General features: G+C 41.5%; 1 protein-coding gene across 1 annotated transcript; it reads right to left on the minus strand.

Annotated features, from left to right (window-relative positions):
- Nucleotides 1–1,070: 1,070 nt before the first annotated feature.
- On the minus strand, nucleotides 1,071–3,095 carry dnajc19 (DnaJ (Hsp40) homolog, subfamily C, member 19). The gene is made up of 6 exons (XM_071544615.1): nucleotides 2,966–3,095; nucleotides 2,522–2,573; nucleotides 2,232–2,305; nucleotides 1,988–2,067; nucleotides 1,803–1,873; nucleotides 1,071–1,248 (listed from the first exon to the last, which is right to left on the minus strand). The coding sequence occupies exons 1-6, from the start codon at nucleotides 2,966–2,968 to the stop codon at nucleotides 1,163–1,165; spliced, it is 366 nt and encodes a 121-aa protein (XP_071400716.1). The 5' UTR covers nucleotides 2,969–3,095; the 3' UTR covers nucleotides 1,071–1,162.
- Between the last annotated feature and the right edge of the window lie 10,062 nt (nucleotides 3,096–13,157).

Here is a 13,157-nt window from a genome sequence, read left to right on the forward strand (position 1 = left end):
CAGGTGTGTCTGTTTCTTATTGTATTTTTTTTGGGCGGGGAAAAAAAAGATGAGTCCAGTTATCCTTTATATATCTGTTCAGGAGTTTGACGTTAGCTGCTTTCTGTTGACTTGTTTTTTTTCAATATGCAACCACTTCTATTATAGGAGGAAATGTTCTTACAGCGTGTCTGGAAAAGAAACAATAGAGGAGTTGTTTTTCTTTGCACTGAATCGTAACCTTTTTCCGTTAGAGTAATTGTAGTTCAAAGTCCGGAAACTGGTGTGTCACTGTTTAGCGCTGGACAGAGATGTAGCCGTCAGGGCCGGGTTTCCCCAGAACATCTCAGTGCGTTAACATAGGGCAATTTGTTCACATTTAACAAGAAGGGTGATGGGGAGGCAAAGTGCTGCTTACCATCATCCCCCCCCCCTCACAAAAATCAGCTTTTAACAGGTGGGATATGAGGCATGTTTTGTATTAACATGGGGGGATGACATGTCCTCTACTGCAAAGATCCCTTTTGTTCGGGCAAAGACGACCCTGGCGTTGAGATGCTTCTGGAAAACCGAGCCCAGGTGACGATGATGTCATTTTCATGGTTCTTCCACAGACTGGCTGGCTGGAGACTGGTCATGACTGTTTCACGACGGAAGGAGATTTATTTGGTTTATTTATTTAAAAAAAAAAAAAAATATGTACAGTATTTAAAAAAAAAAAAAGAAATAAACAAAAGAAGCCGTCTTCTTTTTCTTGACACTAAAAACTGGCGTTAATAAGGCGTTTTTTTAGGCTGGTGACAATTTGGACTACTGAGAGTTGTGACTTCCCAAGTGTTTTTGTTGGGTCGACTACAGTACGTTTGTTTTTTTTAAAGGATCGTTCTGGTTGGTTGATGTGCAATATGTTTTGTATGCAGGTAGTTCTTAAATAAACTTGATCTTCCATCTAGATCTAAAACCCAACTGTCTCTGGCTCACTTAATGACAAATCTGTGGGGATCAAACCCCCAAAACAGTAGCGATTCCCATGAAATACACATAAAATCACAGTATGTAGAAGAAAAAAAGCAGCCACCAACAGATTGTACAACAAATGATTTATTTGGGCACAATCAAGAGTTAGAAAAGACTTGATCAACAGTGTGAAACCACATCGACTTCATCAGCAGCATCTTCACTTCTATTTCTTAGACTGGCCGTCCATCAGATCCTCGTCCATCAGATCCTTCGCTTCATTTATCTTTGCGGCCAGGTAGGGAGAGCCACCTGGGAGATCACACACATGACAATCAATCATGACAGATTGTACTTTCTGAAACTACAATCCCCTGCAAAGCAACATAAGGCAAAGTTTGACCAGAACTGTATTTTGCTTCCTGGCTACATCAGTCTGTTGAGCGCTTCACTGTTAGCCTACAGCAGTGATTCTCAACCTTTTTCATATCAAGGACCCCTTATTTAGTCCACATTAGAGCCACAGACCCCCATTTGATGAGATTTTGTCTCTGAGAATATTTTTTATTGTTAGATATGATTTTGTCCAGAATTCCATGACTATCTGTACTGTAGGTAGAGAGATAACAGAGAAACTATGATCAAAACAGTCATTCTTCTACATTCTCTAATTGTGTTCACTTCTTGTAAATGAAATAATGAAGTTTAACAATTCATCAATTTGCTGGGGACCCCCTGGAAACCCCTCAAGGACCCCTGGTGGTCCCTGGACCTCACGTTGAGAACCACTGGCCTACAGCCTCTATCGGAAAGCACTGGGAACCGATGGGGACTCGATTTCAAAGTGGATCAAGGCTTTGGTTTACCTCTGTCTGGGTGGTTTAGGATCATCAGTTTTCTGTGGGCTTCTCTGATCTTATTCTTGTTGGCTGTGGGACTGGAAGACAGAGAAATGGAACAAAAGTGGATTATTAGTAGTAGTAGTAGTAGTATTAATATTCTCATTTCCTTCTGTGGTGGTGGTAGGGGTGTGGGTGGAGTGTCTGCATACCTGACACCTAAAACCAGTGCAGCTTCTCTCTTGTTCATCTTTGGTTCAAATCCACCTTTATAGTATCCTCCACCAAAAGCCTGCAACAACACACAAACACACAGTCACACAACTCTGCTCTGTCACCCAGGTGAGAAATTCACTCCTGCCACTAGTTAAAGTGGCTGGTGAATTATGGTAAGTGAACTTCCCTGAATTACCACTCAGAGAAATATTGAGTGTGTGTGTGTGTTTTCCACCTTACCGTCTTGGGGAAGCTCTGAAGGGCCTGTTTCACCTGAGGCTCCATGTGTTTCATGGCCTGCATGGCATAGCGACCTGGGAAGACAGAGGAGAAGCGTGCAACCAGAGATGTACTGGAGGGTAAAGCCACCTCAACACACACATACAGCAGTTCAGTTCATGTGGGGCCAGCTAAACGCAGCTGTACAGAAGAGACTTCACAGTAGAGCTTAAATTCTGACATGGTCTGACAGGGCTAACGACAGAACTGTCAGCATGCTGCATGTGACTAATGTCCCTTTAGTTATTTACCTGCAAATCCTGCTGCAGCTAGTGCCAGTCCCACAGCCACCATGGAACTGGCCTGTGCACGAGAGAGAGACAGAGAGTGAGAATTACTTGGATGTAATGAAAATCCCCAGTACCTGCTAGTTACATGTCCTGACTGTAATGTAAACAAACAGCACACCACTGGCTTAGCTAACATTAGCTAAGCCGGGCAGCCTAACAGTTTTAGCTATAACACACTGCGGTTATTTTAAAACAATACTATGGAGTTTAGTGTCTGGCTAGTCCAACTAATGGAATGTTACATTTCCTTCGGTCACGTCAAGAAGAGGGTCATGCACATTTTGACAAAGGTAACGCTAAAGCTAATATTAGCCAGCTAACGTTAACGAGCTAGCCGGTAAACTCATGAGCATGCAGCGACTTTGGCATTATCCATCCAGCCGGTAACCCTGAAGTCCAACTCACCATGTTTCTGTGTTATGTACCGTTTCTGTTATAGATTAGGATCATAACTTTTGACCTCTCATGTCTTCTCCGCTCGTGTCGAAATGTTTCTGCCGGAAACGGCACCGTGTTGTCGTAAAAGCTTTACACAAATCGGCCTCCCCCCTCCTGTCAATCTCCTTGGCCAAACCTGTAGTAAAGTCAGAGGAGCTGCTGTAAATATATTAACATGAAAGTAGCTAGTTGAATTCGGCTTAAGTACATTTAATAATGCTTGAGAAAATTAGAGAGATACATACAAACAATTGTTGGTTTGTTTTATGCAGGTTAATCTTGCATATAAGTGACATTCACGTGGTTGCCAATGTCAGAAGGTAGGTTACATGCCACTGAGCCCCGGTACATGCCTTTCTTTAATATGGAGAGAACGACACACTGAACTCCATTCACTAATCTGACAGTTTAATGTTGCTTTGCTCTTCGGCGAAGGCACACACCTCGGAAAACACGACTTGAGGCCTTTTACAAATGACTAGAATCCACTTTTCAGTTCGGCATAGGTACAGCACACCAAGTTGCGCTTATTTGAATTGAATTTAAACTTTTAAATAGCCTGTGGAGCGTCGCGTTGCCTGGTCCTAGCCAAACTGGCTGGGGAGCAGCGGCAAGTGTGAAACAATTCCAAAATTGTAAAATGTTCTACCTGGTATGTGCTTTTGCCTGGAAGCAAGGCAGCATTCAACTGTCAAATTTCTTGAAGGGAATTTGTTCCTTTAGAAGATGTGTCACCCAGTAGAACCAAAGTTCATTCATAGAGGGCTATAGGCATAGTTTGGCCATGTTCCACTATGGGGGCCATTAGGGCTGGACGATATGGACAAAATCAAATATCACAATATTTTTGACCTAATACCTCAATATCGATATTGCGACAATATTAGGGATGATTATTGGTGCTTTCACAAAATATTTACACAATGAGATTTTTGATAAATAATCATCAGTAATGTGGATATAATGACTAAGTGGGTAAAGGCAAATAATAGAACAGCTAGAACAGTCTGGTAAGTTCAGAATGACATCACTTTGCTGTAATGCAGCCTTTAAAACCAGGAAAAGACAACACTTATGCCATATCACGATATTACCATATCCAAAATCTAAGACGATATCTAGTCTCATATCACGATATCGATATAATATTCGATATATTGCCCATCCCTAGGTGTCATATCTTCTCAAGAACTATGGAGTGTTATTTGCAAATACAGTGAACTTATGGCACTATAAGCCAAAATATATAAACATTTCAAAAGCACCTTTTTTTGTATATTCCCATAGTTGAGGGTGCCAAAAGTTTCTGGACGTATAAAGGTTACATTCAGTAAAATGGTCATTATTCATATGTAGTCAAACATTTGATGAATGGTGATCCAAGCCTATAGGATGGATGGTCCCATGAAACTGACTCACAGGCCGTGATCAGCATTTATACCATTGAGAGCTTAAAGAAAAACCTAAAACCCTAAAAAAAAAAGAAAAGAAAACTCACCCCAAAAGCAGCTATTGGTGATGTATCATACATTTCTGGGTTCATTTTATGAATTAACGGTGTATTATTCTTATTCCCGTAGATAACTGGCCAAACATGGACGATGTGGCGCCACGTCAAGATATGTCCAGGGCAGCTACAATGGAGTTTGATAGCAGAAAACTTCTCAGGTATCTGAAACATCAACAGCAACCCGGTCAGGTTTTGGTGTCAGTCCCTCAGAATCAAAGAGGGCTTCTTTCTAGACACTCAACAACCACACAGGGAGAAATCCATCATAGAAGAGACAGAGAGACCGATTTCTCCACCAACTGTAGCCTCAATAGACCAGAATGCAATGCAGCAACAAGACATTGACTTTTGAGTAAGTAAGCATGACATGACTTACTATGCTATCACTATTACTATCATTATCACTCTCTCTACCTACACTTGTAAACCACAGTTGAATGCAACAAGTTCAGATAAGATAAGATAAGATAATTTATTATTTTATTGATCACCTTGGGGGAATTCAGGTGCCACAGCAGCAATTGAAGTAAAGTATGTCAAGTACAAGGTAATAAAAAAATAAAGTAAATAGCTACTAACATAGAATAAAGGTAATGAACATGATATACAACAGTAGAGACAATAGAGATAGTGGAAATAATGTAAATACATGCAAACAATAAATGCAATTCGGATAGTTCCATGGATATATTCCTGAGGTACATTAGTATCCCTGTGCAATAGTCAAGAGTCAAAGGTCAAGAGTTGAAGTTATTAGTGCCGGTTAGGGATCCTGGGTCCAAGTGATTGATTGTGCAGGTTGGGTGGAGGGTGGGGGTCTGGGAGATGGTCCAGGGACCCCCCCCCAAGAGGGTGAGATGGGTTCTCCAGGATGCCATTGATCTTTCCCCTCATCCTCCTCTCTGCCTCCAGACTGTCCGGTTTGAGTCCAGCAAGAGAGCCGGCCTTCTTCACCAGCTTGTTCGGTCTGTTGGCTTCCCCTGCCTTGATGCCTCGCCTACGTTCTCTGGAGGTTTTCGGGAAACGTAGGAAATCACTAACTGAGGTAGAGGTAGAAGTAGAGGCAGGTGGAGGGAAAGTGGGTACACCAGAAAAGTAAATTACAACGCTTCATCACTAAATAACCCCTGGAATGCATTGAACGTCACAGACCAATGATATATAACAGTGTATGTAACAGGGTGGAATTGTATCTATAGGCTTCATGCTTCTTTGAATATGTATCAGTGCAGTGGTGGAAGAAGTACTCTGATCCTTTACTTCAGTAAAAGTACCAATACAGCAATGTAAAAATACTCCATTACAAGTAAAAGTCCTGCATGAAAAATCCTACTTAAGTAAAAGTACATTAGTATTAGCAGCAAAATGTAGTTAAAGTATTAAAGTAAAAGTAGTGGTTTGGTCCCTCTGACTGATATTTTATTATATATGACATCATTAGATTATTAATACTGAAGCATCAGTGTGTAAGCAGCATGTTACTGTTGTAGCTGCTGGAGGTGGAGCTAGTTTGAACTGCTTTATATACAGTTAGCTAGTTTAGTCCAGTGGTTCCCAACCTAGGGGTCGGGCCCCTCCAAAGGGTCACCGGATAAATCTGAGGGGTCGTGAGATGATTAACGGGAGAGGAAAGAAGAAAAAACAAAGTTCTGATACACAAATCTGTTTTCAGTTTTTGGACTTTTTCTCTAATCTTTGATTTTTGCTGAAATATTGGATCATTTGAACATTTATTGAAATGAAACCATGTGAGGTTTAGAGGGAAAAATGACTATTTGGTGGAGCTGTTAACAACTCATAGACATCTGAAATGTGACCCGACTACACACTGCTTTTTGTAAGACGTCAAAAGCCAAAAAGGTTGGAAACCACTGGTTTCATCTTTAACAATGTGTTGTATTTTAAAAGCTTGTTATATTATCCATTGTGTCAAATCTCCATCTGAAAAGTAACTAAAGCTGTCAAATAAATGTAGTGGAGTAGAAAGTACAATATTTCCCTCTGAAATGTAGTGGAGTGGAAGTATAAAGTAGCATCAAATGGAAATACTCAAGTAAAGCACAAGTATCTCAAAATTATACTTAAGTACAGTACTTGAGTAAATGTGCTTAGTTGCTTTCCACCACTGTGTCAGTGTATCTAACCATGACTAATACAGCACACACAGGCCTAAACCAGTCTATGGGCTGCTGTGATATGCATAATAACAAACAGGTAAAACAGAGTGTGTAGGCGACAGCACAGGCCTCAAACAGCGGCTGTATGCTGCAGCTCCCACGGCTCAGACCCAGTGTACAGGCTCCAGTGCATGGAGGCAGGCACCCTGGCTCGGGCCGCCGGCTAGTCACGGCGCCGAAGTCGACATGAACATCTGCCGGCCGCGCGGCCCGCAAGGAGCAATTTAAAAGCGGGCCCGAACGCGCCCCTGCTGCGTCGCCCCTTCTACCGCTGGAACGGAACGCGGCGGCGGCGGCGGCACGACAATGGGACGGCGAACGAAGGGCCTAATTATTGCCCCTATCATTTGCATAATTACAATGTTTTTCCTGAAGCGGGGAGCAGTATAGAAATTGTAAATTGTCGCGGACCGGCTGTCTTTTTCTTTAGCAGGGGGGGGGAGTCGGGGTGGGTGGGGGGGGGGCGCCGGGCTAGCCGGGGCGGCCAGGCAAGCCGGGGGGGGGGGGCAGGCGACCCGGGGCTCAAGGCACGAGGCGCCCAATCAAGCCAGCCTCGCACGCCGCTCATTCAATAGGATTTAAAAAGCCAACTGTGTGGAGAAATGAAGAGTTTTGCCCCCCAAATCATATGGAATTACAGTGCCGCTTGCATGTGGGGTGGGTGGGGAGGGTGAGGAGCCGGGGTGGGGGTGGGGGTGGGGGGGGTTGGAGCCAGTGGCGGGCACAAAAACCCACAGGAAGCAGCTATTTCTGTGTGTTTTATTAACCCAACCAAGCAATTTAATTCTTTTGTTCGGGGGAGTTCTACTTCATTGATTAACAAAAGCGGGGATATAATTTTTTTTTCAGCCCCTTTTGAAAAGCCTGAAATGTCAAGCCTTTTAAAGGAGATTATTCTGCCTGCGCGCGCTGAATGGAGCCCGGAGTAACCTTTTGTCTACAATTAAATATTCCGGCATAAATATAAAAGAAAATCAGAGATGGGGAAAAGATTGAGTCAGGAGAGATTGGAGAGGTAGATCCTCAGCCCCGATAGTGGCAGCAGCCCCGGCTCTAATTAGATATGCCAGGCGGGCTTGTGAGCAGTCACTCCTCCGCCGCACGCCGAGAGAGGAGGCAGCCTGAGAGAGAGGAGTGAGAGAGAGAGAGAGAGGGAGAGAGAGAGAGGAAGAGAGAGAGAGAGAGAGAGAGAGAGAGGAGACCTATCTGCTCATCTGCCTGTCCGGCGCCTTCCTCTGGGCATCCGCGGGAAAAAAAAGGTATTTTTTCGGGAGACTTTTGTTTTGTTTTCCCTCTCTCTACCCCCCCCCCCCCCTCGCCGTTTATTTGTTTTGCCGCCGGAGAGGGGGGGGGGGGGGGGGGGGAGAAGAGGGGGGGGGAGAGGGAAGCGTAAAAGGCAATGCCTTCTGGGAACCGCATAAACAGAGAGAGGCTGAATAAAAAAAAAAAAAAAAAAAGTTGCGAGATTTGTTTATGATGCGGAGGAGCGATGGAGGAATGACAATAAGACACTTTGGGGACGGCGAGAGGGGTTCGTTGGACTCGGGAGGTGGGTTGGAGATGGCGTGTGTGTGTGTGTGTGTGTGTTGGGGGGTGGGGGGGGGGTGGTAGTAACTTTTGAGCCGTGCCGTGTTGCATTTTCATTGTGTTTTGTGGAGTTTTGCGGTTTGTGATGATGCTGAAGGTGACCTGCATGCCGTATGTTGAGTGAACTATGCATTCTCTTCTCGGCTACTTTTCAAATGTGATGGTAAAAGTTTGGATCAGAAGTTGCTGAGACTTAGGGAAACTATGGGAAAGGGAAATTCCACTCGTTTGCGATGACGGGATGGTGCTGTGACCCCCCCGTTAGCGGATCGTTCCCCTGACCAATCGAGAAGGACCTCCTTTCTGCCAATAGGAGTAGTGCTCATGGCTTTTTTGACATCATAACTTCCATCCATCTCCGGCTTTTTGACCCATACTCATATTTCATCCGTGCGTCCGGTCGTGTATTTCTTTAGTCTTCCCTCTCTAAACGAGCTTACCTGAGATTCTGGAGTCTGTTTGCGCTGCTTTAATTTTCACGTGGGGGTTTAGTAACTTGTCTTTTCAGTCGGTGTTGTCTGTGTTTACTTCTAAACAATCTTTACCCTTTAGATACTGACTGATCTGGTCTAATAAGTCACATGCAAATGTTAGACAAAACTTGTTTCTTTTGATTCTTCATGAGAGAGCGAGTTTCATAAGTGCTGTTGCTGGTTTTTGATCCATCGGAAACTGGATTTCTAGTAGGGCTGGGCGATAATTCAATATTATCGTTTATCGTCTTTCAGTGGAATCATATCGTGATGATATGAAGATATTTTGATATCGTGACACACATTTCTGCTGTCTGAATTGATGATGACAAGCAAATTTTACATACAAACTCTCATAAAATGAGGTATGGTAGGAATATCATTTGAATATTTCTGTTTTGTTTGACATCACACCTAACATTACCATTCGGTTCAATGAGATGAACATTAATTTGATTATTTAATGTGATTTTGCATACATGAACCATATCGTGATATACTGTATATTGATATTGAGAAAAATCCTTATTTCTAGGCATCAGTGAAGAAAGCTTAATATTATTATGTAGCAGAGGAATGTGTGTGAGAGCAGTCTCACGAGTGATTTGTGAATTGTTGCACATTGCTAATGAGCACAGTCAGAAATATGACCGTATATTTTTGGAGTCATAGATTCTGATGTTATTGGAGACTGAAGCTAGAGGATTAAAAGATTGGATGTGTTGTTGTTGGTGAGAGAGAGAGAGAGAGAAAGGACTCGGATTCTCTGAGTCTTTTAATTGCCTGCAAATTACAGGCAAATTGAATGAATCTTATATTATTATTTCAAATTGTTTCAAGAGCCTCTCTTCAGCAAAGTCGCCTAAATCAAGTGCTAGTTGTGTTTTTTTTTATTTGCAAGCTACTCAACTAATGCTTCAGTACCAATACTGGAATTTAATATCGGACCAATACCAGGCGAGAACAGGGTATCGATATTAGAGAACTTCCCCACTACTAACATCTGAGACCAAGAATCACATGTCAAACATTCAACATGAAAAAAACCAAGCTTCATTTCACTTTCTTTTTTTTTTTCATCAGCTATTTAGCCATTTGGTGGATGCTTTCAAAGTCCTAACTCTGGCTTTGTTGAGTGACATGCTCTCTTCTTCTTGTATCTGTTTTCAACTAGATTATAGAGCAGAGGAAATCACCACAGACTCTTAAGTGTATGAGGAATGGAGGCAACAGGTCGATCAAACAGGTCAAATGACTTTTCACTGGTAGTGTAGTTCAGTTCAGTTCAGTTCAGTTTATTCACAAATCAGTTAAAATACAAGTACAATCATATGAGATATAATGGAGATATGGGACAGAAATGGGACACCCTGATAAGCTATCTGAAGCTTGAGAACAGGGGCCCAGACACTAAGCAGATAGTATTTAAAATATATGTTTAGTAACACGTCTAGATTTGAAAAAGTGCATGTATTATACAGTAACATTTACAACCTACAAAACACCTAAGACTAACCTAAGACCCTAAAAAGTACTACTAAATGGTCCTAAGACATTTATTCCACCAGTCTAAACATTGATTAAATAGGAAAGATACAATAGAGACATATGGCAAGTGGAAATAACAGTACAATTTGAATGGATTTCAGAGTAGAGTAACTAGTTTAGAAGTCCCCAGCCGTTCAGAAAGATATTACATTCAGTAAGCTTCAGAAGACTAGCTGTGGAAAAGAGGGTCAGTGGGAGCATTTACCTCGGACCATGATATGGCATGTATAACTTTATTCTGTAAAATCTGTAGTTTCTCAAGGTAACTAGGGAAAAGTATTGCACCATATAACATTACAGTATTTTATATGAGGCTCAAATAAAGACTGATATGAGGTTAGAAGTGCTTCAAGTGGAAGAAAAATTCTCAACTTGAAAAATAAACCAACATATTTGGACAATTTTCATCACTGTAGTCTAATAGTTTCCTCAGACTGTGAATTCTGGTTCATCGAGAGTCTCCAAATTATTAGAAGTTTGTTTCTTAAGCTGCCTTATGTTCCAAAGTCCCAATTTCCCAGAAATGCAAGGAAGGATAAATAAAATACTGGGAGATTGTTGGTTAGTCAATCAAAAGAAGAATGCAAATGTCCTTTTGAAGTGATATCACAGCAAGAATGTATTCAATCATTTTAGACTTTTTCTTTTCCAGGCGAGTACCCCAGTGGGTGGGAAATATATTTTTATTGGCATTTCTATTAATTGTAACGCGGTATGTTAGCGCTTTTAGCATTTGTCATTCAAACCAATGGCTGCTGCTAGCCTTTAGCTCTTCTTCATTGAAACCCTCTGTTATGTCTCTTGCCTTGGGACCCAGGCTCATTAACTCAAAGTATTTGGGTCCTGAGCAACAGTTTAAAAGAAGTTCTGTACATTTCCACTGCACATTCTTAGCTTTGCAAGATACAGCTATACAGCTAAAGATGATGTTAAAACACACTGTAAAGGTAGAAATATCAGCCATAATCCACCAGACAGGTTACATACAAGATAACTTTTATATAAAAAAAGAAAAAGGAGGAATAGAGGATGGAATAGTTGCTTCTGAATAAAGAATATTATATAGAATATAGATACTTGACGTGTGAAAACTTGCAGATAAGGTGTGAAAATTCATAGTTTTGTAGAAATTAATATTCTCAGGTGATGTAAGCCGTGATGAAATTTGATAGAAGAGTGAAGTGTCTCACCCTGACTGACTGACCTGAATTTGCCTCTTGGTGAACACGGTGATGTAGCATTGGTGCCACATCACTGTGTTCACCAATCTGCATCTAGATCTCAGTATATATTAGCTCCCTTGTTCATTGTAGTGCAGTGAGGACTAACCTGTGACATAGGGGCACCAATAAAATTACTTTTCCCCTTGTCTTTTTTTGTTTATAGCAATCTTTTATGTCATTATTTTAGGTTATTACTCCAAAAACATGAATTCCTGACCAAATCTTCCTCTATAAGGTTGGCAATCGTCCATACCTGCTCTCATCTGTCAGAGCCAGTATATCTGTCTGGTTCCATGTCTTTGCTGTCTCCCTGTGAACTCATCAACTCATTAAAGGTCCCATAGTCTCCACTTTCCGGTGTTTTATTTTGTGTCTTGAGGTCCATTCAAAGCTGTGTGTGTGGTGTCATGTACCAAAAACACTCTCAATCCATTTTTCCACCTTCATTTTCCAGCATCTCTCTGAGCCTTACCAAGAACAGGCTGTTTCTGTCGCTGTGTCTTTAAGGCTCATTAATATTAACGACCCTCTGTTCTGATTGGCTGACCGTTTCGAGAGTGACACCTGAGACACCGCGGCCCGGCGGCTACAGGTAGGGAAAACTCTCCGGTAATAAACAATGACAACTGCTCAACCACTTTGAAAAAACACTTTGTTAGTCTATTATTTCTTACAAAAATGATAATGAGTGAACCTTTGTGACTCCACAAAGTTATGGAAGTCCAAACGGCTCGTTTAGAGGCTCGCTTTTCTAATATGGATCCTTTATAATCAAAGAGGCAAGGGAAATCCTGATATGGATCATGATATGGGACCTTTAAGATAGGCTAGTAAACTACACTTGTCTTATTTGGGGCTTATTGATTGAGCAATCAATGTTGCCACATAGTCTGTATGACTTTCATTGCGTTCAACCTGTCCTTTTAGCCCTATAGTTAAATTATTAGTAAGCTACTCAATTAATGATGAAAGGGAACACAGTGCACAGCACCATCTAGTTCAAGTGGTGTTTGATCTTATTGTCACTGAGTGCAGACAGAGAGGAGGCGGACACTCGACCCGGCCTTACACCAGTGGCCTAACTCATTACCTACTCTCATCATGTAACATCAGGGTATCCAAGTCCGGACAGCATATGACCAAAAAATCACAATCATATACCAATATATTTCATCCTGTACTGTTTTCGCTGAAGTTTCTCATAAATTAACAATCCTCCATCTGTCTTTTTTAAAGTTTAATATCGCTTTTACCTTAACTTGTAATTTATTTTCTTCCAGTCCCTGCAAATGGATGATAGCGCAGCTATTTTTGAGATTCAAAATTCGTATCCAATTCCGGACACTTACTTTCCTCTGTGTCGGTGTATTCATATACTCTATATTAACCCTTTATTAACCCTTCCTGTACCTTCACAATGTTACAGATACTTGTAAGAAGTGCAGGCTATGTACTCAAAGCTCTTATTTTTCCATTTATCAGCCAATACCGATTCTCTACATGAAGTAACTGTCGCCCAAAGTGGGATTTAAGGCTTCTTGCTTCTTGTTTGTGACTAAGTTCGTAACTTAGTGTTTTATATGCTTAAATGTGTATAGATATTTATGAAATTTGATACCTAGCTTCTGGAATGTGTATGAA

This window comes from Centroberyx affinis, unplaced genomic scaffold, assembly GCF_046629955.1.
Source record: "Centroberyx affinis isolate AG114_WGS23_722 - 3 ecotype Tasmania unplaced genomic scaffold, CSIRO-AGI_Caff_v1 ptg004616l_1, whole genome shotgun sequence".
NCBI lineage: Eukaryota > Metazoa > Chordata > Actinopteri > Beryciformes > Berycidae > Centroberyx > Centroberyx affinis.